This window comes from Macrotis lagotis, chromosome 1 (assembly GCF_037893015.1).
Source record: "Macrotis lagotis isolate mMagLag1 chromosome 1, bilby.v1.9.chrom.fasta, whole genome shotgun sequence".
NCBI classification, from domain to species: Eukaryota; Metazoa; Chordata; class Mammalia; order Peramelemorphia; family Peramelidae; genus Macrotis; species Macrotis lagotis.
The window spans coordinates 342,813,920-342,840,966 of record NC_133658.1 but is presented as its reverse complement, the minus strand read 5'-3'; the positions used below and the strand labels follow the sequence as shown (position 1 = coordinate 342,840,966).

The 27,047-nt window shown below is 41.8% G+C and overlaps 2 protein-coding genes across 15 annotated transcripts in view; one reads left to right on the top strand and one right to left on the bottom strand.

Moving 5' to 3' along the window:
- The window catches only part of FAM110A (family with sequence similarity 110 member A), a 181,308-nt gene that overhangs the window by 74,554 nt on the left and 79,707 nt on the right, over positions 1-27,047 (top strand). For 6 of the 13 annotated variants that reach the window (XM_074211796.1, XM_074211797.1, XM_074211798.1 and 3 more), the window contains one exon: positions 6,526-6,602. The exons of 3 other annotated variants lie outside the window; for them this stretch is intronic. The gene's annotated coding sequence lies outside the window, so the exon portion shown is untranslated. Of the gene's footprint in view, positions 1-5,362; positions 5,983-6,525; positions 6,603-6,798; positions 8,461-27,047 lie in introns of those variants that run through there. 4 more of the 13 variants (XM_074211802.1, XM_074211803.1, XR_012473678.1 and 1 more) reach the window with 3 other exon arrangements.
- LOC141505715 (solute carrier family 52, riboflavin transporter, member 3-like) lies at positions 15,068-26,974 on the bottom strand. Of its 2 annotated transcripts, none has more exons than XM_074211795.1 (4): positions 26,390-26,566; positions 19,330-20,445; positions 16,968-17,091; positions 15,068-16,712 (listed from the first exon to the last, which is right to left on the bottom strand). In XM_074211795.1, exons 2-4 carry the CDS (start codon positions 20,388-20,390, stop codon positions 16,500-16,502), a joined length of 1,398 nt encoding a protein of 465 aa, XP_074067896.1. In that variant the 5' UTR covers positions 20,391-20,445; positions 26,390-26,566; the 3' UTR covers positions 15,068-16,499. The 2 variants fall into 2 exon arrangements, with proteins under 2 accessions (XP_074067896.1, XP_074067895.1); XM_074211794.1 differs by lacking the exon at positions 26,390-26,566 and adding an exon at positions 26,598-26,974 and having other exon boundaries at positions 15,069-16,712.

Here is a 27,047-nt window from a genome sequence, read left to right as displayed (position 1 = left end):
GTATAGGCCTGGTTCATATTCAATCAAAAAGTGTTCTTATTCTGCTAATCAACTGTCGGAGATCCAAGCTGAATGGGGATGATTTCAACCCCATCCTTATACCAATAATGAACAACTAATTTGTCTTCCTGTTTTTGCTTTAAGATGTTCAATGAGGGGCAGCTAGATGGCGCAGTGGATAAAACACCGGACCTGGAGTCAGGAGTACCTGGGTTCAAATCTGGTCTCAGACACTTAGTAATTACCTAGTTTTGTGGCCTTGGGCAAGCTACTTAACCCCACTTGCCTTGCAAAAACCTAAAAAAAAAAAAATACGTTTAATGGAAGGGACCTCATTGCCTCCTCAAATATCCCATTCAACTCTTGAATAGTTCTAATTGCTGGGAAATTTTTCCTGCAATCAAGTTAATATTTACTTCTTTGAACTAGTTCCTAGTTTTTTTCTCTTGGAGGTCAAACAAAGCAAATCTCATCCCTCTTCCCTAGAACAGCCTCTCAAATACTTGGAGACAGCTATAAAGTCCCTTTTTCCTACTGCAACTTGATCTTCTACAAACTAAACATCTCCAATTCTTTCAACTGATCCTCATGATATTCCATGGGCTCATCATCTTCTTTGGCCACAAGAGTTTATCAGTGCCTTGCTTAAAATATAGGGTTCAGAATTGAACATAATATTCCAGATACAGTTTGCCAGGACAATATTTAGAAGCATTATTATCTCTTTATTAGGTCTTTTGGCTACCATATCCTGTTGTTGATGCTATTAGGTCTATAGTCCACTAATCCCCCTCAGATCTAATCAGACTTCTTCATCTTGTTGATTTTTTGGACCCAAATATAAGACTTTACATTTGTTGTGATTGAATTTCATCTTGCTTACAGCAAAATGTTCCAGTCTGTCAAGATCTTTTTGAATACTGATTCTATCATCAAACCTCCCTGCTTTATATCATCTACAAAAGTGATAAAAGTATTAAACAGCATAGAGCCAAACACATCATTGAGACCTTCCACTAAGTTCATATTGACCTATTTATGATTATTCTCTTAGTACTGCTAATCTACCAGCTCAGGATCCATCTAAATATATCATCAGTTTGTCTGGCACACTCCATTTCCACAAGAAAAATTAGAATGTGATAATTTATCAAATTTTCATCCTTTGCTAAAATTTAGGTTAACTAAATTTAGTCATCTAGATTAATATAGCAATAATTATTATAACCAGTATAACTTAATAATATTATCTTTACTCTTCCTTTTCTAAATGCACATTAATCATCTCCTTAATGATTCTTTTAGAATTTTTCTTAGGTCAAAATTGATGGCCTTTACACATCCTCTCTTCTCCTCTCCCTCTCTTCTCTTAATATCTCCTACCTAATAAGAGGTATCACTTCCCTTTTAAGTCATATTTTGCTGTCATTTCCAGACACACCTAAGTGTAATTCTTCTTGGCAAAGAAACGTAATGAAAAAGGAGTCATTGTACCTTCTCTTTATTGTCATTTATCATTTTCCTTTATACCACAAAGCAACAATTATTTTCATTTATGATTTTATTTTCCACCCCTCTCCTCCCACTCCCACATCTTGAGAACCCTTTTTATTTTGCTTTTCTCACTAGCCTCACTAGCCTTTTATGGGGCTTTAGGACTAATGCCTTATACTACTTGTAGTAGTGTAAGAACTTGCCACAATCTTATATATTCTTTCGTTGTTACCTGCCCTTGCTTCCATCTTCTGAAGATCTAAAATAGTTGCTGAATTCTCTTTGCATTGTTCTCTTCATATTACCCTGCTTTTTCTCCTTTCAGGATTGTTTCCCTTTGTGTCTTTGAAATTTTACTCTTGAGGTTCTCGTCTTTTCTGACTTCTAAGTAGAATCCTTCTTGTCATTTCCTTCTAAAGTTTCTATTATATCTACCTCAGAAATCAATTCTTCTCTTTCCTGCTGAGAAGCAGATACAGAATAGAATGTCCCTTTATAGATTCTTCCACCTTCAGAAAAATGAAATAAATGATCATGAAGGGAAATCTTCATTCGTCACAATATTTGTAAATGTTCCCAAATCTTCCTTTCTCCCTGAGATTTCCAAATAAGGACTCCTTTTCCTCAAAATCTTTATCTTTAAGGAAGCTAATAGTATCTTCCATAGTATTTTAAGTTGGGAAAGAAATTCACAAACATTTTTTAAAATTAACTTTTTCCAATATCATGCAAAGATAGTTTTCAGCATTTTTCCTTTTGCAAACTTTTGAGTTCCACATATTTCTATCACTCTCCTATATCTTCCTCCTCCCCATGGCATTGAACAATCTGATATAGGTTGTACATTTACAATTATATTTAATATATTTTCATATTAGTCATGTTGTGAAAGAAGAATTAGAATTTATGGGGAGGGACCATGAGAAAGAAAGGAAAAAAATATAAAAGAAGTTTTAAAAAGTGAACATAGCATGCTTTGCTCTTTGGTCAGATTCCATAGTTTTTTCTCTGTATGTGGATGGCATTTTACATAATAGGTTTATCGGGATTGTCCTTGAGAGATCCACAGACTTTGAACAGAATTAATTTGAATTTATTCTCTTCAGTTCACTCAAGAAGAGAGAATAAGGCTGGGCTGTGGGGGGGGGGGGGAATTGCCCAGTAACCCTCTTCTCCAAGCCCAAGATCTCACTTCACTGACCATTCATCAAACTCTCTTCCCAGACCCACCATGCCTTCCTAAGCTCAGGGGAATTATTCCAAGTGCTAATATCCCTTGGCAAGTTTCTCTAGAGTTACTTTGCCTTCTGGGATGGACTATTCTCTTATTTCTAGCCTTCTTCTACATCATATCTATCCAGCTTCCTCCATTTCTTTCTTCCCTCCCCCTCCTTTTTTCTCCCTTCTTTTTCTCTGTCCTTTATTTTTCTCTCCCTTACTCTTTTTCCCTTCTGTTCTATATCCTTCTTGTTCTCATTTCTCTATTTTCCTTTCTTCAGGTTTTGCTTTCCTCTGATCTTATTTCTGCCAGGGCATGTGGGGCCTGGTCAATGCCCTTCCCCCATCCCTCCCCAAATTCACACTCCTTCAGGAACAAGATAAGAAATCAGCTGGGCTTGAGGGCTGGGGCAGCCGCTGTGAGCAGTTGGAAGGCCAGGTGGTCGGGGTCTGGCACAGTCCCCACTCCTGGCCCCAGCCCGAGAGGATAGAAGAGGAGTGAGGAGAGCTGTCTTTTGTGCCACAGGGTGACAGCCTCCCCTGGCACCTCAGTTGGCAGAACTATGCATCTTGAGAAGCTGCAACAGCTGATATAGGTTCAGGCAAGAGCTGCAGGTCTGGTGGGCCAAACTAGGGGAGAGCATGTTGTGGGGGAGAGGGAAGGGGGAAGAAATTTAGGAACCCTTTTGGTTCCCTCCCTTTCAGGGGAAAGGACAGATAGGGCAGAATATCTGCCCCCAGAATATATGGCCTCTGGACATATCCCCCCAAAAGGAAAGAGGGATAAATATGAAAAAGAGAGAAAGATGGGAAGATCTTAGAGTTGGAGTGACAGGATGGAAACAGAATCTCAGAGTCTCTCTGCTTCCTCCATCTATGACCAATAAGGAGACATTTCTGCCTCCCTGGCATCTTTTTATCTCCAGTACCTATTGCATTGACTGGCACATTGTTGTTCAGTTATTTTAGTCCTGTCCCACTCTTCATGACCCCATTTGGATCTTTTGGCAAAAATATAGGAGTGATTTGCTATTTCCTTCTCCAACTCATTTTATAAATGAGGAAATTGAGGCAAACAGAATTTGCCCCACTTGCTAGTAAATATCTGAGACCGGATTTGAATTTAGGAAGATGAGTCTTCCTGACTCCAGTCCCAACACTCTTAGTTATTGCAGCACCTAGTTGCCAACTGGTTATACTGTAGGAGATTAATACATACTTGCGTTTACTTTATACTATTTTCCTCAAGGATAGCATGGAGATAAAGGTAATTACACTAGAAATTGAGAAATGGCAAGTAGGCCTGTTCACATGTACATACAGGAGCAGCTAGGTGGCACAGTGGATAGCGCACTGACCCTGGAGTCAGGAGGACCTGAGTTCAAATCCAGCCTCAGACACTTAATAATTACCTAACTATGTGACCTTGGACAAGTCACTTAACCCCATTGCCTTGTAAACAAAACAAACAAACAGGTGGACATTCAGGTCTATTTTATCGAGGGCTCTCTTATCCTGACAGTTATTTAAAATACTTAGAGGAAGTGCCTGACCCAGAGACTTTAACTTGAGCCACTAGTCACATTGGAGCTTCCCTGAGATTTATCCCCTTTCTACTATTTATATCTTGCTTGTACAAAGCTCCCCCCCTTCAGAATGTGAGCTTCTGGTAGGTGGGGACCAGGTTTCTGTCCTTTTTATTTCAACAACAGGACCTGGCATTGAATTTGATTAATAAATATTGATTGAATATACACACATACACAAAACACAAAAAATTGAACTCGTGCTGGGACGTGTTGCAGTAATGGTGGGAAATAATAGGAGGGGAACAATCATTGGCAGACCTCAGAAAGGTCCTCCCCCTGAGGATTCTCAGATTCCAGGGCCACCCATTCCCACAAAGGACTAGTCGACTTCCCTTCACTACATAATCTCAGGGTGCTCAACCCTTAAAAGGAATTCCAATGAACCCTTGGATACGGAGCGGGGATTGGACAGCAGCCCCCAATACCCATCCGAGCCCCCACAGAATTCCCCGCATGTCCCCTCGAAAAATGTGGGAATCCTCCTCGGGACCTCTCTCCTTTCTTTCCTCTCCTTTGGCAAAATGGGGTGCCCCCCAAGTAACCCTCTTCTCCTGCCCCGGGGGAGGGACCCTGGAGGATGGAGGGGAGAGACTGAGGAAAAGAGGAGTGAGAGGCGAGGAAGAGGAGAGATGTGGTGAAGTAAAGGGGGAGAGAAGGGAAGGGAAGGGATGGAAGAAAGGGAAGGAAGCGAAAGGAAGGAGGAGGAAGGAGCAGATGGCCCGGCCGTCGGGCAGCGGCCCCGTTGGATCTCCCGGCCCCCGCCCAGAGAAGGTCCAGGTGGCCAGAGCCGCTCGGACCAGCTGCGTGAGCTGGGCGGGGGTCGGAATCGGGGCCGGGGCCGGGCCCGGCCTGGAGGGGCTGGAAGGGGGAGGTTCGGATCCCCCTCATCTCCCCTCCTCCACAACCCTTCTAACACCCCCCCCCCCCCCCCCCCCCCCCCCGGCGCGGCGGGACCGTAACGGGCCCCGCTTTACATGACAATGCGCCGCGCGCACAAAGGCCCCCAATCAGCATTTTATTGGCTTCGAGTTAATTATCCGATGCCAGGAGGGGGAGGGGCGGCCCCCAGGCACTCTCCCTTTTGTGACGAGTGAGCGAAACGGAGGGGAGGGGGATCCCTCCCTCTTCCTCTCCCCCGCCTCCCGGCTGACTGGGTCCCCCGCCGGGAAACTGGGGTGGGAGGGGGCTGGGATGGGCTGGAAATCAACCTTCACGGGGACCCAAGGGAGCCGTCTGTTCCCTCCTCTTCCCATTGCCCGGTCCCTCCGCGCTCCCAGTGCCCCCTCCCCTCCCACATCTTGTCGGATTTCTAAGCGGAGAAGTGCCGCCCCCTAGCGACCCCTCGGGCCAAAAAACGGGAGGGGTGCGGGAATCCTAGGGAGGGAAGTCTTTGCCCGGGTCAAGTCTCCACTCACACAGCGCTGAAGTAGCGCTGGCTTTAAATCCAAGAGCTCAAGCTCCTGGGCCTGGGACTCTCAGCTCTCTCTGATATTCTGAAAGGTTCCTCCCATTTCCAAGCATCTTGGATTCTTCCACCTTGGGCTCCCTACTGGTCTATGGCTCTCACAGGGTTGCTATAATAACAACGCCACTTTTCAAAATTAGCATCAAATGAGATGCAAAGAGTGTCTGACACACTATAGAAATGCTTGTTCTCTTCCTCTTAAAACTCAGTGTAAAAGTGAGTTGTTATTATTGTTGCTTCCAGCTTTGATGTTCTGTGTTCAGTAATCATTCCTAGCATCTTGGGGGCTGAGGGGTGGGCAGGAGAGCACCCATCTTCCCAGTCTTACTTCACATTCTGTAGCTCTAAAATCCAAACAAAGGTCCCCATCGTGTAAATTTGATTACCGAGTCTACTAATTGCTTTGCTTCCTTCCACCTCTCCCTGCACAGTTACATTCCTGACTTCAAATGACAAATCTTTCCCCCCATCCAGCCTTTCACACTTTTCTTTCACACTGAGACCCAGCTCAAGTCTCATATTTTTAGTGAAGCTTTTTTCTATCTCTGGGTCAAGAGAGATCATTCTCTTCTCTTACCATGTACATTCTTTATTTTTATCCCATAGTGAAAACATTAGTGCTTTTATTGAGTTAAAACTGGATGTGAGTCTAATACCCATAGATTTTAGAATGTCACAACTGGAAGTTACCTTAGAACATAATATCAGAGGTGGAAAAAAAAGCTCAAAATATGTTTATTTCAATTGTTTCATTTGCAGATAAGGAAACTGAAGCCCAGAAAAGGAAGTGACTTGACAAGGACTACACAGCAAGCAAGTCAGTGGCAGAAAAAAAAGTATATCTTTTCTCATTAATTAGACCATGTGAATTTATCTCATACAGTTTTTTTTACAACATTAGTGCCTAAAAAAATGTTAATTTACATTATGGAGAGACCACAGTAGAAAGAACCCTCAAAGTCAGAAGACTTGTATGCTCATCCCAGGTTCTGCCAATGACTCATTCTGTGACTTTGTTCTTTTACTTATTAGGGTCTTAGTGCTCCTCCCAAAGAGAGCTGTTCCAGTTCTTTGAATCCAAGATGGGCCTGTGAGAGAGAGTGGAGGGAGGTGCTGGGGGGGGGAAGTTCCAACTGGAGTGGAGGTGAGCCAATATTGCAGATTTTCCCAGGGGATAAATCTCCCTAGGAGCAATAGAAGGGAAAGTGGAGATCTCCATCTTTGGCCTCTCCCTCCCCCCAGCTCCTGCAGAGCCATTTGGATCTGGGTCACCCCCTTAGCTCAGGCTGGCTGCTGGGTGATGGATGAGACCAGCCTTGAATTTGACATGCCTCTCCCTAATTGTGATTAACTATGGGGTGGAGAGAGGGTCCCTACACATCGGCCACCTTCCCCCTACTCTCCCCTCTTCTTGGTGGGGGAGGCATGACAGCTGCACACTGGAGAGTTGAGACCATGAAGGGGTTAATAGGAACCGTATACATCTGAGTCCCCCAGACAAAGGGAAGGGTTAGAGAGCTGGGCTGGGGAAGAACTGTGCACACATCAGCTGGGAGGGTGGGTAGCTGGGTTGGAAGCCACTTCCCTAGGGGAAGGGACAGGGAGGGATTTAGGAAAGGGTCAGGCAATAGATTACTAAGGTTCTTGATCTGTCCCTGCCCCCATCAGTATATTTTACTTCCTTCTCTCAATCCAGCCCTATTCAGAGTCTACAGAACACCAGAAGTCATTGAAAGGAAAATCTTTGGTAAATAGAATCTCATAATTGTAGACTACTAGAATAACAGAATCTCAGAATTATAGATTACAGAGTAGCAGAGCTGGGGGGGACCTGAGAACATAGAACGTTATTTTTGTTGTTCAGTCATTTCTGTCATATTCAACTCTTGGCACAGATGCTGGAGTGGTTATTTTCTTCTCCATTTCATTTTACTGAGACAAACAGGGTGAAGTGACTTGCCCAGAGTAACATAGCTAGTGAGTATCTGAGCTCAGATTTGAACTCAGGAAGATACTTTCCTGACTCCAGGTCAGTTTGCTACCTAGTTGCCCTAGAAAACATAAAATATTCTAAAAGACTTTAGAACATCAAACAGGATGTCATAAATATACAATCTTACAAAATGAGATCCAAAGAGAAGAGTAATGATGCATCTGAGGGTCACAATGTAAATTGTTAGCAGACCTGGAGGCAAGTCTCTTTCTAGAAGAAGTCATCTTATTATAAGTCTTTTGTATTCACACTGATAGCTGAGAGGGAGCATAGCATGGGAAAACAGGGCAGGCTTTGCTGGTAGTTTAACCTGGACTTCAAGACCTGTCTGGTGAACAAATGTCATACTCTTTGACTTGGAGAATACTGTAATCAGTGCCCTAGACAAATCTATAAATTGCAAAATAGTTGCTGATATGCATGCATTGAAAGTTTTTAACTTGAGGTTCACTGTTTCTGCATTAATGAAATTACAGGTCTGGACTTTAGGGAAAAAAATACAATTTTTAACTTATAGACAAAAGCATGCTGGATATAAAGTCAGAAGATATGGATTTGAGTCCTCCTGCCAGCACAAGCATTGTGTGGACTAGGGAAAGTCACTTACTCTTCAATTCTACATTTGTAAAATGAAGAGGATTAGACTGGGTGACTTCTCTGGTACCTGTTACTTATATATCTGATTCTCTGAAATTTTTTATTTTTTTAAAGCACTTTCACATGTATAATCTCATTTTATACTCTTGATTTTTTTTCCTTTTTGGTGATATGGATTCAAAACTCCTATGGGTCTTGGGAAACTTTTTGCCCTTCTCTGGGCTTCCATCTGTGAAGTGAAAGATGTTCTCTAGAGCCCAGCAAGTTGTTGAAATGGAGAACTGGGACTGGACCCAGAAAAGACTCAAATCTGACTTCTGTGTGAACCCTAGCTGTGTGACCCTAGGCAAGTCACTTAACCCTGATTGGCTCAGTTTTCACATTATTGAAATTAGCTAGAGAAGGAAATGGCAAACTACTCCAATATCTTTGCCAAGAAAACCTCAAATGAGTCAAAAGAGTTGGACTCAAATGAAAAACAAAAAGAACTCTTTTTAAACTCTATTCATGTAGGACCACTTCCATATATGTTCTCCCACTTTACCATTCTCCTGACTTTAGCCACAGGGCCACCTGGTGGCACCGAATCACATTGCAAGGCAAGGTTGTTGATATAGTAGAAAGGAGATGCCCAAGAGTCATTGAATCTGCCTTTGCCCCAAAAGATCAAAACCAAAAATAAAACTCTAACTGGAGGAGGGGGATCCTTCACCCTATATGGTTACAGGCCATATTTAGAATTAGTTGGAATTCAGCAGTAGAATTGGCCATTCTTTCTTCCTTTTCCCTGCTCCAGTAACTTCAACATTAGTCCTCCTCAGTATCACTGTCTTCTCTCACCTTCCACTATGTCTTCCTGAATCTTTGCTTCCCTCTCTCCATATCTCCTATGCCTTCTACCATCTGGTTTTCTCCTGAAGTCACTATCTCCTGTCATTCTCTCTGAGACTGGCTACTCCTTCTCTGAGACACAGGGCCAGGAAAAAGTGTTATCATACTCCTAGTTCCCCACTGCCTCCTTCAGGTCTTCCTTCTTAAGGTTTTCTATATTCTTTGATCTCCAGATGTACCTGGTTGTCATCTAAGGCCACTCATTTTCTTCTACTTCCTTTTACGTTTAATACTTGACTTCATGTCTTCACCCCAACTATAGCTTCCTTCAAACATTCTTACTTCCTAGTTTCCTTCCTCTTTTCAGTTCCCATGATCTCCACTTCTCCTTTCCCTAATCCCTAATCCATTTACCTTAGGTACTAGAATTTCTAGTTGAGACCTGCCTGAGTCATAGGATCATAAAATTTGGAGCTAGAAGAAGCCTTAGAGGATATTTATCCAACCTTCTCATATTATACTTGAGGAAAAGGAGTCCCAGAAAAATCAAGGAAATTCACATATTCACATAACTCAAAATTGTCAGAGTTGGGATTCAAACCTGGGGTGGGACTCTTTTCTTGCTAAGATTTGTCTATACTAGTTCCCTCTGCACATCCTGGTTACAGTAGGGAAGTAGGTTTTTGGAAGGTTTTGGCAAATAAAGCTAAAGGAATCCTTCTATTACATATCAATTCATCACAGGATAGGAAGCAATTCCTTAGTGTTGTCCTCCATAGCCCTGGGAATAGGGCATCTTCCTTGGGGAGAGAACTGTGACCCACTGCCATATTAGGAAATCAGCATTTGTGCTGTGGAAAACTGCTTAGGAGAGCCAGTTCTACCACTGAATCTGCCTTTGACCCAGCATATGACCTTGGATAAGCCCATACCCCTTCAAGGCCCTCAGTTTCCTTATCTGAAAAATGAAAAGGTGTGACTAAATGGTCTTTAAAGTCCTAGATTCTTCTTCTGATATTCTATGTTCTAGGATTCTTCCAAGGGACAGAAGCATTAATGGTAGGATTTTAGACAAAATAAGACTGATTCTGGGGGGTGGGGGTGGATGGAGAAGCAAGACTATCCACCAAAGAAGGAGACCGGCCCTGAGGGCTTCCAGCAGATTTAGAAACAAACTGCTTATTCAACAGAGTCAGCAATTTGAAACTTCTTCCTAATTAGCTCTCCTAGCAGGTGAGATTCTTTCCATCTTCCCTCTCCTTTCTTCCCTCATCCCCATCCTGCAGACCTTTGCATCCTACCTTTCTTAGAGGGATTGGGGTCAATTCTGATTCAAGGGCCTGACCCCAGGTGAAGGAAATCCTCTGAACCAGGCCTTCTGGGCTTTGTATCTGATTTTTGTAACACTAGCACAATGAGAAGAGTTGTCCTCCTTTATAAAATGAATAGGTGAAAGTGGGACTCTAGACTCAGACCTGAAAGGGATCTTGGAGCTCTGTTTTCCTTTTATGGGGGAGACTGAAGACCAGAGAAGTTAAATTACATACCCAAGGGGATAAATGATTGAGGTACAATTTCAACCCAGGTCCTCTGTCTGTAAACCATGGTTTTCCCAGTGTATATTTTCTTCTAAGATCTCTTTTGTCTTTAAATCTACAATTTTATGAAATGAGAAAGGAAAGATGTTTAAGCTTTCTATGGGAGTAAATAAAGCTGAATGGACAATTAGGAGATTAATGGAATTAATTATACCTATTGAGATGTATCTTGAGCTGGTCATCTAATCTTGCTATTGTCACTACTTATGACTTTAGTGAAATTACTCTCCCTCTCCAGGCCTCAGTTTCCTTATCTATTACATGGGATTGTTGGTGATTTGTAAATTGTATAGCATTAAAGACAGATGAATAATTGCTACTATTGTCAACTCCCTGGACTCCCTGATACATACACACTATACTCTCCAGGCTGGAATTGTCCCATCTCACCATTTCTGGAGCATCCATGCGCTCCTTCCTATAATCTGTGGGCAAGCAGTGCGATGTAATGGAAAGCATACTGAACTTGGGGTCTCAGGACCTGTGACTGAAAATTAGCTGTGCTATTTACACACTTGGGTGACATTTCTGCTTTGGGGGATTTTCAATTTTCTTCCTAGGCAAGATGGGAAAGAGAGGGATTGAGGAGGAGGAGGAGGAGGAAGAGCAGAGGAGTCTTCTTTGGTTCTCCAAGTTAACACTGACCTCATCCTCCTGTGTCAAACATAATTCAGCCTTGAATGTTTCACTTGGATTAGTTTTGTCTGTATAAGGCTGAGCTTTCTTCTATGGAATCATCCAGAGAGCCAGGCACGATTTCCCACTCCTTCTTTCTGTCTCCCCTCTGCTCCATTCCTTTCTTTTTCCAGTCTCAGCCCCAGCCCCAGTCTGTCCCAGCCCTAGGTCCATGTCTGACCCAGCCCAGGCCCCAGTTTCTTCAGAACTGCTTCCAAGTGTCAGTAAAGACGTGTGGATTGAAACTCAACTTTTTTGTATTGAATGCTTTTTTCATTCTCCAGGCTCAGGAAGTGTGAGATTGCTCCAGATATGTTGGAAAAAACGGAAAACCTTTGGGTACATTATGTGCCTTTTCAAGGCTATTTCTCCTGTGTTATAATCGGCAATGTTTGAAGGATCAGAGGAACTTGAAGTGGTGGGTGGAAAGGAAAGGCATGTATGAGGGGTAAGGAGTAGGAACAAGTTGAACACAGTCCAAGAAAACTCTTCTTTCTGCCTTGGGTAGATGGAGCCCTGCACTAGAAGGAATTAGGAGTACTGATTTCTTAGTCCTGGCTCTGCTACCAATTGCGGGTATGACCTTTGGATAAAGTTCCTGTTCTCTTTGTGCCTCAGTTTCCTCTTTTGTAATCAGCCAATCAATCAGTTCTTATAAAACACCTACTATGTGCCAGGCACTGTCATGGAGATAGACTCAATCATTTCATACAAAATATTTCTAATTGTGAAGACAAGTTACATATAGAAATATAAATAAAATAACTGCAAAAATAATAAATACAATGTAGTTGAAGACAAGATGGTTTGGGAGGAGGCCCTTAGCAGTAGGTAGGAATAAGAAAAGATTTCATTCAAAAGATGGTTTGGATTAGATGCTTTCTAAGGCCTCTTCAGGCTCAATTCTATGATTCTGTGATTTCATCACCTCTGAGATATTATAAAGATTTTCTCAGGTCAGAAATTCTGGGACTATGCCAATCATTCTATTTTTGACCTAGGCCAATTTGCCCTCCTTAGGCACTCTGGTGGCCTCCACTTTCCTGGAGCTCACTATATTAATGCCAAACCTATTGAGACAGTCTGTTGATCTCAGAGTAGTCAAACTCAAGAGATACACTAGGTGTGGCAGCTAGGTGGAGCAGAGGACAGAGTACCATTCATATCCTGCCTCAGACACTTAATAATTACCTAGCTGTGTGGCCTTGGGCGAGCCACTTAACCCCACTGCCTTGCCAAAAAAACCTAAAACACAAACAAACAAAAAGATACAGAAATATTTTGCCATTTCCTTCTCCAGCTCATTTGACAGATGAGGAAACTGAGACAAACAAGGGTAAAGTGACTTTCTCAGAGTCCTACAGCTAGTTAATATTTGAGGCTAGATTTGAACTCAGAAAATCTTCTTGACTCCAGGTCCAGTTCTCTTTATCAACTGACTGGATTTGGATTTCTGAATCAGACACTTACTAGATATTTAAGTCTGGGCAAATCACTTTAACCTCTCTCTCAGTTTTCTCTCAGTAAAATAGGGATATTGCACCTAATTTACAGGGTTGTTATAAGGATCAAATGAGAGATGTGCTTGGTAAACATCAAAAAGTTATATGAATGCTAGTTATGTGGCAACTGATTGATTAGTGAAGTAGGTAAAGTGCTGGAACTAGAGACTTGAAAATCTGAGTGAAAATCTTGCCTTGGACACTTACTATGTTACTCTGGCTAAGTCATTTAACCACTCTAGAAGTCAAGTCTTCTCAATTTGTAAAATGGGGGAAATAAAAGCAAAGAGTCATTGAGAGGATCAAATGAGATAGACTTGTGTAAAGCACTACTCAAACTCTTAAAGCACTATATAAATGTCATTATTATTGTTATCACTAATCATTATCATTATCTAATATCTTCCAGTCCTGATACAATTTTAACTCCTTTACTCTTAAATTTGAAGATTTCCTGATTTCCTGATCCTGGGATAGTCCTGAGCTCTGATTCTTTGTCTTGTAAAGATAAAAAACTGATTTTATAGATTCCCTGAAATGGATATATAGATTAGTCTTTGATTCTCTTACCCTCTAGTGGTGTTTCTGCTTTTGCTTTGTTAGGACAAACTCTAGGTTGCCCTCTTTATCCAGTTTCATTCACTCACACTCCCTTCCTATAATCGGAAATTATATTGTGTCTACACAGCAATCCTCTTATTCTTCCTTGATTGACTATTTCTCACCCTCCCAGACTTGGCAGTTCCAAACCTTTTCTCTGTTTGATCCCATCCCTTTGTCTGCTCCAGGATCTTACCACTTTTAATCAGACTCTCCCACTCTCTGAACCTTCTTTTCTAAAGGCTCCTTTCACACTACATGGGCCTAGGTCATGTCTAGGTCATTTTCATCGAAAACTTTCAGCTGACTATCCCATACTCTCCATCTAGCACTTGATATCTCTTTGATAAAACTCACCCATTTTGACTTCTTGGCAGGCTTTTGACACTGTTAATCACATCTTCCTCTTGGATCCCTGTCTCTTCATGTTGTCTTTGACATTTTTTCCTCTTTGCTTAATCATTCTTTCTCAGTCTACTAAAGCTTTGTCCTGGTCTCTTATTTCCCCTTACTTTTTTCTTTCTCTGTTTATCTCTGTGATCTCATTTAATATACATACATACATATATATATATATATATATATATATATATGATTATATCTATGCACTAAAATATCCAAAAGTGCATAGCCCAATCCTGATCTCTCTCCTGACCTCCAGGCTTACATTACAAACTGACTGTTGTATATCTTTACCTATTTGTCCCTAAGAAATTTGACACATCCAAAGCTGAACTTGTCATTTTCCTTTTAAACCTATCCTTTTGCCAGCTTTTCCTTTTTATAGTTGAAGTATTAGTGTTTCCATTTCCAGTCATTAAAGTTTACAACCTCAGAGTGATCTTGTCTTTTTCTTTTTTCACTTTCCATCCCCATTCCACTAGCTGCCCAAACTTATCAAATCTATCTTTATTACATCTGATATACATCCCTTTTTCCTTCACTCAAACTACTTCCCCACTTTAGGCAACAGGAGTAGGCAAAAAACATTAAGTATTGTTTGCCAGGAAGAGATACAAATAGTGGAGGCCTAGGAGGAACTAAAGAACTAGGACTTGAGATCTCTTGTTTAGACTATTGTAATAATGTCCTAGTGGGTTTCAGCTTTGATCTCTCCTCTCTCTAAACCATTCTCCCAGAAGTGCTAATTTAAACTTCCTAAATCCCTGGTCTGACTACACCACTTCCTAGATCAAGAAATTTTATTGACTGTTGTTTCTAGGATAAAATGCCAATCCCTCAATCTTGTACTTAAACTCCCATTAACCTAACACTAAACCTTCCATTCCAGATTTATCTCATATTGCCTCCTCTCATGTGTTCTATATATTTCAGCTATTCTCTAATCTCAGATTTCCCTCCTCTTTGGGGTAATCTTTGGGATTATCCACAAACTATTTCCTTGTCTGGAATGTCCTTATCCTATCTATAGACATAAAAAATGTTCTAAGTCACTATTAGAGAAATGCAAATCAAAACAACTGAGGAACCTCACACTGATCAGATTGGTTAATATGACAGAAAAGGGAAATGATAAATGTTGAAGGGGATATGGGAAAACTGGGACACTAAAGCACTGTTGGTGAAATTGTGAACTGATCCAACCACTTTTGGAGAAGGATTGGGAACTATAAGACTGCAGAACTTTTGACCCAGCAATACCACCACTAGGTCTGTATCCCAAAGAGATTATTAAAAAGGGAAAAAGACATACAGGTATAAGAATATTCTTTGTGTGATGGCAAATTGGAAATTGAGGAGATGTCTATTAGGGAATTACTGAACAAGTTATAGCATAAGAATATAATGGAGTATTATTGCTCTATAAGAAACAATGAACAAGACATTTCAGAAAAACCTGGAAAGACTTACACAACTGATGTTGAGTGAAGTGAGCAGAACCAGAACATTGTATTATGATCTTAACAGCAATATATGCTATGATCAACTATGATGGATTTAGCTCTTCTCACTAATACAGAGAATCAAAGACAATTCTAAATTGCCATCCATATCCAGAGAAAGATCTATGGAATCAATGCAGATAAAGCATCCTATATCTTTACCTTTTAAATTTGTTTTGCTTTTCCCTTTGTGTTTTTTCCTTTTTGTTCTGATTTTTTCACAGCATGACCAATATAATCTGTATCAGAATGGGGAGGAGGGAAAGGTAGGAGGAAGAAAATTTTACAAAAATGTATTTTTAAAAAGAATTCTTAGCTCCTTTTAAAACTGTTCAGATGCCACTCCTATGGGAAACTTCTTAAAGTATGGTTAGTTATTAACATATTCTTATTCAAATTATCATGTTTTTAATTTACAAATTGAATCCCCCCCATTAGTATGTAAGCTTGAGGGTTGTGAGTTTGTTGATGCTTTAAATATTTCCTCTTCGTATCCCCAATGTATAGCACAGTATATCACTTATTTAATAATTATTGCATTGAATAAGTAGAAAACTGATTTTATTCATCTCAGAAATAGATGCATGAACTTTTTTGAAGTACAAAAACAAGGAAATGTGCTTTAGTGGATAAAAAAACCAAGTCTCCAGAAGACCCGAGTTCAAATCTTGCTGCTGTCACATAGTGGATGCATGATTTTGGGCAAGTTCCTTAAGTTCTCAGGGTTCCAGGCAACTTGACTTGTGGGCTAACCTACTTTTCCCCAGAGGCAGAGCATGCACCCAAAAGACAGTAACACTGGTTTCTAAAAACACTTACCAAAGTCCTGACTATCTAATGGTGAAATTTGTGACTGTGACTTTTGGAGGGCTCAAGCTATGGAAGCTTTAACTCTGTTGCTGGAAAGGAGAGCTGGGAGTGTCTATGCCAGTGTCTGGGTGAAACTTGAAATGGGGATGTGATTGGTTCTCCATGGCTTTATCTTTCCTGACCCAGTGAAATTCATCCCAGAAAAGTTGGTCCTGAAGCATGCTCAGCTGAGACACTGCAGGCTGCTTCCATTGTCAGACTTAAAAAGTTGCAACACGTTGACCAGAGGAAACATAAGTATTGCTCCAAATGCAGATCCCAACTGTTCTGCTGCACCACACCACACAAGCGCACTGTGGCTCAGGTCCCGCAGGTGCACCCCAGTCATCACCTTCACATAGCTTAGGGTCCCAGTGAAAAGTACCCAAGAGATAACCTGAAAATACAGACATACCCCTTCCCTTTAGACAAGATCCTCCACTGGGAAAAGAACCCTATGAAGCTGACCTCCCAGTGCCATTGGAGCCCCAGTGTTTTCCCTTCAGCACCATGGGAGGGAACCTGAGATGATTCCCCACCTGAAAACCAAACAAATGATCTGATAGCTACTCTGACCTAGAAGGAACAGAGTCAGAGAAGGGAGAAGAGGAAAGGATGGAAGGAGAAAGGAGGTGGGGCAGAAGTTACTCACAATGATGGCTTCTCCCCAGTGGGAACCTTTCAGCAGAGGACAGGGACTCAGGACAGCCATGGCCATGTTATAGGCTCCAAAACCAGTGCCAACTGCTGTGATGACCCCCAGCCACAGGAGAGACCTGGGAAGGGAAACAAAAAATAGTGTGAAGAAGTGTCCCTACTCAAGACTTGTCACTGTCCAGAATGTGCCTTCACTTCCCTCCCAATATCCTCACCTTCAAAATAAACTTTTAAGAGTAAGAATCTGCCCCACCCAAATATGACTGATCATCTGCCAGCAACCAGAGAAGAATGTGATGGACATGAGGATTCAGGAGAGTTATTACTGTCTCTGCTACTTGGGGAAGTCCCTTTTTTTAAGTCTTAGTTTTCAGATCTATAATTATGACAGTGTTTGATTAGGGTATCTTCCAACATTGACATAGGAAGATGAGACCAGGAAGATCCGGGTTCGGGTTCAAGTCCTGCTTCTGACATACTATCTGACCTTTATCAGCATATTAGAAGATTGGTAATGTCATAAGACTCTAGAGAAGGTGCAAAAACTGAAACTGTATTCCTAGGAGCTTCCTCGTCTGAGAGTTCTCTTCCACATGAAGTCACAGGACCTGTTCTTAGCCATGTCTTTTATCTGCTTTCTAAAAGTCCTTCATTACCTCTGATTCTCTGACGTTCATTTGGACTTGTTTATGTGAACACTGTAAATGTTAAATTCTTTTTTTGTATGTGAATACTGTCTCAGCTAAGAATCTGTTCTGTCCTGGAGGGGAGGACATTTCTATAATTATTCTCTGCACACAAGGAAAATTCAGCTTATAAAATGAAACAGCCCTGTGTCCATTTGGTATTCTACTTTTAATGCAGTATCTGCCAACCTTCAATATACTCAAGGTGAAAGGTTACAATTAAATTGAGACTTAAGAATCTAAACATGCCAGCTTCTAAATTCATCCATGACCTTTTTTCCTACTTCCTTCCTACCCAGAGGTGGGAGAATCAAAAAAGGACAAAGTTATTTAAAAGTGCTAAGATTTTTTATGACTGGGAGTAACTTAAATGGTCACTTGCCACAAATGAAGACATTTGGGCCTGGCCCTAGCCCAGGGAAAGAAATTCACTGATTCTTTGCTCTGGAAGAATGTCCAGATAGATAAGACCTTAAAGATCACTATGGTTCAGTGGAAAATACATTCACCCATTCCAGAGCAGAAGATCCAGGTTCAAATTCTACTTCTTGATCTTTAGTGTTAGGTGACTAGGATAGAGTGCTGGACCTGAGTTCATAGTTGACCTCAGACATGAGCTGTGTGACCTTGGGCAAATCCTTAACCCTGTTTGCCTCAGTTTCCTCATCTGAACAATGAACAGGAAAAGAAAATGGAAAGTCACTCCTGTTATCTTTGTGACTGAAAGGATTTACAACAATAAAAACCCACAACATCTAATTCTTATCTTCCTTCCAATTCTGGCTTTTCTTTTAGATTTTTTTTACCTTTCTTGTTAACTGTTTTCTTCCTCTTTAATTTATCTAGATCAATCAATCAATATTTAAACTGAATAATTTACTTAACATCCCTAGGCCTTAATTTCCTTCTCTGCAAGATTAGATTAGGGTTGGAGTTTTTTTTTTTTGCAAGGCAATGGGGTGAAGTGACTTGCCCAAGGTCACAGGATAAGCAATTATTAAGTATCTGAGGCTGGATTTGAACTCAGTTCCTCCTGACTCCAGGGCTGGTGCTCTATCTTCTACACCACCTAGCTGCCCCCAAGATTAGATCAGTTTTTAATTATTATTGTATCTTAGAATCCTTTGGCAGGTTGGTAATGTTTTGGAATCCTTTTTCAGAAAAATGATTTAAAATATAATATACTAATGTTTAAAAAAAAGTTCTCAGAATCCATGTTAAAAAACCCTTGGGGGTGGCTAGGTGGTGCAGTGGATAAAGCACCAGCCCTGGAGTCAGGAGTACCTGGGTTCAAATCCGGTCTCAGACACTTAATAATTATCTAGCTGTGTGGCCTTGGGCAAGCCACTTCACCCCATTGCCTTGCAAAAACCTAAAAAAAAAATACTTGGACTAGATGTATTCTGAGGTTCCTTCCTCCTGTACATCTATTCTTTAATTATGATTACATTAAATGGGAGGAAACTGAGGCTAAGGGGGGGGTTTAATTAATGGCAGAGATGAGAGCAGAATCCAGAGGTCCTTATTTGCTGATCAAGTGTTTTATGGCCTCCATAATTCTGCTCTGTGGGGGCTGCTCCTTGCCACCCTCTTTCTCCTGCTCCTAACTCTTGCTTAACCCATTCCCCTCCCCTCCAGTAGAGAGATGTTTCAGGGGTCAGGGTCACTTACCTATTGGGCAGGCACATAGCCAGGAGACAAGCAAGGGGGTTGGCCATAGCACTAAGTGCTGCAGACAGGTGGTAGGCCAAGGAACCATAAGACATACAGGAGTAAGTCTGAACAGAGGGGAGGATTCCATTGGTGAGGGCATTTGCAAAGACCACCAGGATATAGATGAAAGCTAATTGGGTCCGTGGCCAGACAGTGGTCCCCTTCTCCTCAGGTAGGACCACTGAGGGGTAACTGTCTCTGTTGTTGCTGCCAGTTGAGGCTTCCTGGAGCTGGAGGGAACTGAGGGTCATCTGGCTGACCAGGAGGTCCTCGGTGGAGAGCACCCTTTGCTTAAGGAGGCGAGTTAAGCCGAAGAAGGCAGCCAGGCAACTGGCCATCATGATTGTCAGCAAGAGAAAGAAGACAAAAGGGGAGAAGTTGGCTGGCACATCACAGGTAGTCTGCTGAGGGATGCTGGGGGTGAGGTCAGAGTTCAGAGTGATGTTCAGTGACTCAAGGGGGAAGGATGCTTCAGTGATGTTAGGTGGTTCAGTGGTTATGGAGCCATTGTTGTCTTGGGCACAGGTGTTGAACCCTGAGCCCTGTCCCAGAGCCACCAGAGCAGGGAGGAGACCACTCAGCCCTTCCCCAACAAAGTAGGAAGTGAGGTATTGGGCTGGCAGGCGGGCCATGAAGGGTAGGAAAGTGACTGAGGAGGTGCAGTCCACCAGGGCCAGGAAGAAAGTGAGGACCAGAAAAGCTATACTATGGGAAACACCAGCCACCACTAAAGTCTTCTCCCACAAGAAAGCAAAGAGGAGGCAGGCAGTTGTGCCCAGGGCCAGCACAACATATATTACTGGGATCTCAGAGAGGCAGCCGGGCCGGAATCGATGGAGCAGGGTGATGAGGAGTGGTCCCACATTGGCTAGTTGGATGATGATTGTGAGGTAGGAGGGCAGGTACCAGCCCTCCGGTAGGCTTGTTACCAGAAGAGGCAACTCTACCCAGAGTCCATTGATGGCCACCCAGGAGCCAGAGCCAAAGATGCAGACTAATAGGTGGATGAGCAGAGCCATGGGTTCTCTTTCCCTGGCCTTCTCTGGGGACTTCCAGGAATGTCTAGGGACTCACCTGTTGAAAGGAAAAGGAAATTAATTAATTTGTTGTTTTTACCCACAAAGCTTTTGTACCTTGTGTCTACATTTTAGCAGCTAATATTATCAATATTATGATAAATTGTTCCCTATCGCTGACAAATTCTTCTTTCTCTTTCTCTCCCTTCCTCACGAGGTTTAGTGAAAGATAGTTGTGAACAACAGAATCATATGTTAGAGCTAGAAAGGAACACAGAAAGAGCTGGACGTAATCGTCAGTCATCCAGTTGAATCTCTTTTATACAAAAGAGAAACTGAGGCCCAGAAATGGGAAGAGGTTGGACCATTGATCAGGAGACAGATTTCCAGGAATCCTGACAATGGATTACAAAAATGAGCTCTACTCCTGAGGGGCCCAGCGGAAGTGGGAGGAGTGTGGACAAACAGAAATTAGAAAGGATATGAGTCAGGAAGCAGGAGGAGGGCAGCTTAAAAATTGTTGAGACACAAATGTCTGGTGGTAGTGGGGAAATGAAGCAACCACTTGGGTATATGTGAGTGAGGAGATCAGGTGGGAGGGAAAGGGGAGGTTGACAGTAGTGCCTTTTGGCTTGAAGTGGAAGTTTTGTTTAGAGAACTGACCAGAAAGGGCCTTGTTTCCTGAATGTCCAAGGAAAATCAAAGGAGATATAAATTTAGAGGGAACAAAGAGTCAGAGGGTCTAAATGAAAATTCAGAAGAAACAAAAGTTAGAAGAGAGAGAGAGAGAGAGAGAGAGAGAGAGAGAGAGAAAAGAGTGAATGAATAAGAGATAGACAAGTCTTAGACAAAGAAAAAGAAAGGGAGAGAACTGAGAAGGAGATACAAAGCTCAATGAAGGGAGAGAACAAAATGGATGTGAGAATGTGGTGATTAAAGGTACTAGCAGCAGGGACTGGAAGCTACTTTACCTGTATATTGCTTTTCAAAGCACTTTCCCAGCCATTGTTTGAATCTCATAACCAGGAGAAGGCAGGGCTGGAATGAAACTCATTTTATGCTTTTGTTCAAGACCTATGTCTTGGGAGTTGGAAACTCCTTCCACTATTGTACATAAGCAACTCATCTGTAACTTCTGAGCTTGAAAAGAAAGTCTTGGTGACTTGAGAAATTAAGTGACATTCTTTGATTACATAGCTAGCTATGATTCTGGGCACAGGCTTTCCTGTCTCTAAGACTTGTCCTGGACACACCATGGCAGGCACCTCTTACATCTCTAATTGCACAGAGGAAGGAAACAAAAACAAGGAGGGCCCTCTGAATTGTGGCCTTGTTTAGCAGGGTGGAGCTGATGGGGCTGTGGTTCCTCTAATGGGTAAGAATTATCTTTTAAAAAAAATTGTATCCCCAGTATTTAGGACAGTGTCTAGCCCCCAAAAATGCTTTTTAAATGTTTATTAGTTTGGATTGGGAGTGTGACAGTCTTTGTTCTGTCATTCAACCTCATTTCCCAACAGTGACCTTGACCCTACCAAGCTATTCAGGGGAGGCCTGGGAGCTAGAGTTAACTCACTTCTTCCCAAGGATGGGCATAAGATCTATATCAAAAAGCAGGTCAGCTTTGTCTTGGGAATCCTCCCACCAACTCTTCAATTCTTTAGCAGGGGATAGTATAAAAGGTACCAGAGGAGTGCAAGGAGAGAGATGGGGGAGAGGGAATTCTACTGATTTCAGAAAAACCTAGAAGTTGAAAGAAGTTTGTTAACCTTCTGAGTCAGTTGGGTTTCTCTAAATATTATCATTAGGAGTAGTATTAGGTATGGGAAGGGAGGTTACATGCTTCTTCAGGAAGTGTTAGGTCACCTGTCCCACAGGTTATTCCACTGCTTTGAAATTTGTGGATGAGATAAACTGACTTGGCATAACCTGAATAGCTGAGACAGTAGGTGGATATTTACCTATCGAGAAGGAAGAGTATAGTGGATAGGAAACTAAATATTGGCATGACTTAGGTTCAAACTCTTCCCTCAGAAAGTAACTGTGTGACCCTGAATAAGTCACTTATACTCTGTGCCTCAATTTCTTCATCTATAAAATGAAGGTGGTTGGATTTGATAATTTCTTAGGTTCCTCCAAGCTCTAAATGTATGAACCATCCACATATAATGGAACAGGAATAAGTAGAACCCCAGCTTTAGAGCTGGAAGGGACGTTGGGAGGTTCTGATCCTCTATTACAATTAAAATAACATGTCTTCGAACTAGAAGGAACCTTCAATATTTTCTGATCCAATGCCTTCATTTTATCTAGAAAGACTAATAAGTTACAGAGATAGGTCTGCCCTTCCCATTGTGCCAATCATTCCTCTCTTTCTCTAATAAAGTCATGGATTTGAAAAATTGACCTTCCCCACCTCTAAAGGGCTGGGACAGTGAGGCTCAACAGATGACAGGCAGGCAGGTACCTAGCCACCCCTCTGTGCTAACAAAAGGATTCATTCTGCAAGTTAGATATTATAAATTAGGCAAACATTGACACTGAACATACTCCTGGGGTGAGGCTCACAGTAGCTGATCTCTTCTCATGAGTCAAAACTGACTGGATTCATTTTTCTGATTTTTCAGGACTTCCTGAAACAAAGGGAATTTTCTTTATGCTACTCCTTGATTCTTTCCTGCTTCCACTGTCACTCTTCCTAAGGAATGACTCAGATGCAGGACCTGTCATAGGATTCACAGTATTTAGAGCTCAAAGGACTTTCCAGTTTATGAAATACATTTGACAAAAGATGAAATTGAGGCCTAATGAGGGAGCTGATCTTGCCTAAGGTCACACAGGGGAGTAAGTAGCAAAACAGAGTTTGAAGCCTGGCCCTCTGAGTCCAAATCTAACTTTGTTTCTTTGGATAACTGTCCTTCAAATCCTTTAGCTTGAAACCCAATTGCTCCTTTTTACTCCCTCAGATCCCCTAGTTATTGTCATTTCTTCCTTTAAAGGGCTTTGTGTTGGCTTTTCTTTTTTATTTGCAACCCAGTTTTGAGAGAGTCTTGGTGTCAGAATATTTGAGAACAGAAAGATCTGCCCATTATCTTCTCTTTTCATTCTAGCCATTTCACACTTCCTGACAACCTTTTCCCCTTCTCCTCGGAAATATGTTATCTAATCCCCAGCCTAGTAGGTCTAAATCCTACCTTTCCTGCAAAGGCCCATTTCCTTCAAAGATTTTTTGTTTGTTTGTTTTGTGAGGACTCAAGAGACCTGTGTTTAAATTTTCAGTTCTACCATTTCCTGGGTAACCATGGGCAAATTTACCTTTCCTTCTCTGAGGATTCCATTTGTCTAATTAGAATATTTATATAGGACTTCTTTATGACTGATATTCTATTTTTGGGGTATCTTTTCCCATTCCCATATTCTTCATCCTCTTCTGGGATCCTTGTGTGCTGACATTACATGTTCTAAGGTCCTTTTCAGCTGAAAGACTCTGGGAGTCTTAAGATTGCACTAATTATATTTCATTCTAACCATTCATCATTGTATCCTATTACTTCTCATTAAGACCTTCCTACTTTAGTCAGATTCCACATATCAGACTCATTCTGTTCTTGGTCATGTATGCACACTGCTCTCCATAACTTGGACTGCTACAGCTCCATTTCTGTGTTTTTGAACTCTGCTTCTCCAGATCCTGGCCAACCTCAAGGTCAGAATCTGGTCTTCTCAGAAAATCTTTTGGAAATAATTGCAGCATCCTATAATATCATCTCATCCATTCTCTTCATTCAAAAAGTGAGAAAAAATAAGGTCTGTTCAGGGGAAGTGAATTCCCATGATCAAATAATGAGCTAACAGAACTAGGACCAGACCTTAGCTGTGCCATTTTATGGTCTTGTGGGTCTTATATATATTTCTCTCTCAGTCAGTTTCTCCTTCTGTAAAATGAAGAGGTAGACTTAGAACAGTCTATGATCTTTTGAGTCCAAGAGCCGAGATTCTCAAGTCCACAGTTATCACTCCCTTTTCTGAACTATTTGCATTTTACAGTCTGTACCATTGCAATCAGATTCTTAAGCACATGCTGTCTTGAATGGCTTTTAAGTGTTTCCTTGTCTTTCCAGTCAAATTGTATCTCAGAGGTTGTCAAACTGTAGCATTTAGGATGGGATGTATGTCTACTCCTTGACCTCATCATTGAAGTGTAGTGGGAAGTGCACTGGGCCAGAAGACAGAAGCCCTGGTTTCAAATACTATCTCGAACATTCACTACTTCTGGGAGCTTGGACATATCACCTCATCTTTCTAAGTCTTGGCAATCATCAATAAAATGAAGGGGTTTTACTTTGAGGTGGCCTTTGGGGGGGTCCCTTTAAGCTCTTTATCTCAGCTTCTGTCATCCAATCATCCAAGTTGGCAGTCTGACTGAAGTGGAAGCTCCTAATGGAAAGTAATGAAAGCTACTAGATGATTGGATTAAGGGCATGATTAGAACCACAGAATGCTTGAGTGAAAGGGACCATGGAACATAAAAAGCATCAAGTTTAAACTCTTAATTTACAACGTAGGTTACTAAGGCAGAGGGCAGCCAGGGGGTGCCAGTCAGGAAGATTGAATCTTCCCTTCAAATCAGTCCTCAGATACTTCCTAGCTGTGTGACTCTAAGCAAGTCACTTCACCCTGTTTACCTCAGTTTTCTTACCTCAGTTTTCTTATCTGTTAAATGAACTGTAGAGGGAAATGACAAATCATTCCAGTTTTTTTGCCAAGAAAATCCCAAATATGGTCATGAAGAATTAGACATGGCTGAAAAAAACCTGACTGACCAACAAGGCAGAAAGAAAGTGACTTGCTCAAAAATCACATAACTGCTAAGTAGAAGTATACCTTCTGGCTTTAAATCTAGGTCTCTTTTCATTAGTGCTAAGCACCTCACGCTAGCTGCCAGGTCTATGGTATTTTGCACTTTATAGACCCCCTTAACGGGGAATTTCTTAGTCATCCTTGTAACTTCATATAAGGAAGGAGGGCTGAACTATTATCCTCATTTTACAGAGGCAGAAAAGACCTCAGAGTGGGAAAAGGGAATTAATTTGCTCCCTATTACACAGCTAGCAAGTGATAGGGAAAGAAATCAACCCAAGTTTCCCAAACCCAGTCCCACCATGCTCTTCCCACTATTCTGCAGCTGCTCCTTCCAGGTATAGAGAAATAAGTAAATGAGAAGAGTTAAGATATGGGATAAGAAGAGGAAAAACCAAGGACCTGGGATTCTTAGGGGAGAGGAGAGGCAGACCTCTTCAAAGTATTCTCCTCTCTCTGGCAAGCCTGCTTCCTAAGCCTTTAGAAGAGCAGCCCTTCTCAGGGACATACCATGGAACCTCCTAGAGCCTCCTCCTAAGATCCCTAATAAATACGTGTTGATCATTCATTAGTCATGATTGGAAATATAAGGGGATCAGCTTCTGCAAAAACTACAAATTTTTTTAGTCCTATTTCAGTCCCACAGGTGCTAATTGTTTTGGGTCAGTTATATAAATCAGTCAATAAATATTTATTAAGTCCCTTCTATGGACCAGGTTCTTTGTGCTAAGTATAGAAGATACAAAAAAGCAAAATCTCATCCCCACCCTCAAGCAATTAATTTAATGGGAGAAACAACATACAAATTATATATATACATATATATATATATATGTATATATATATATATATATATATATATATATATATATATATACACACACACAAATCAACCCCAAAAGGATAAATAGGAAATAATTAACAAAGGGAAGGCACTAGAATTAAATGCTCATAGGAGCAAGACCTCCTCCAGGAGCAATGAGGACTCCAGATAAAATTGGAATTAGATTTGATGTTAGAAGACCAAATTTCAAGTTCTGACTCAGACCCTTAATTAAGGGGTGTGATCTTGGGTAAGTCAATCTCTATACTTGTTTCTCTCATCTAGAAAACAAGGGAATTGAACTAAATGATCTCTGCAGTACCTTTCAGTTCTTGGTTTTATAATCCCATGAAGCCAGGGGTATGTCTAATCTGGAGCAGGACATGTCTTGTTCTTCTCCCAACTCCCAAGCAGTGGGTATCCCAGCTGTCCAAGCCTTCTCCTTAGCTCTCCTACTATATTTCTCCCAGCTCCCCCATTCCCCTTTGCTTGGTAGTTCCCCAAGAACCCAATGTCCCAAGAGTATTTACCTGGAGGCAGCCTGTTTCGGGAGGACTAGAGGAGAATGTGAGTGTTGGCCCTGGTCCAGGCCACTCTGCCCAGACTTGGGAGTCTTGCTTTCCTACTGGGCTTCTGGGGGCAGTCGGACGTAGTGCCCTGGTGCTCATATGAACAGATGCCAGACGTCTAAGCAAGGTCAGCTCCAGCACGCCCAGCAGGGGAGGGATTCATAAATCACTCTCTGGGTCCCTCTGCTTAACCCTCTCCTCTACCTTCCCCTGTTCCACCTCTTTCCCCATCCCTCACCTCATCTCTCTCCACGGGTAGATGACAGACAGGGAGAAGGGGCCCCCCCAAAGGAGTTAGGGGAGTTCCTCTGTCACCTTGCCAGATCTTCTACTGGGGAGGAGGAAAGAGAAGCCAGTAGTCTATCGAGACCTGTCCTTCCTGTTCCTATCAAAGTCTGGGGTTGGAGGAAG

Coding starts and splice junctions, on each gene's coding strand:
- LOC141505715 (XM_074211794.1), bottom strand. CDS start 20,390: ATGGCTCTGCTCATCCACCTATTAGTCTGCATCTTTGGCTCTGGCTCC. Junction 17,092..19,329: donor GCTATGTGCCTGCCCAATAG/GTAAGTGACCCT, acceptor TTCCCTTCCCAG/GTCTCTCCTGTGGCTGGGGG. Junction 16,713..16,967: donor ACTGGGGAGAAGCCATCATT/GTGAGTAACTTC, acceptor CTGTATTTTCAG/GTTATCTCTTGGGTACTTTT.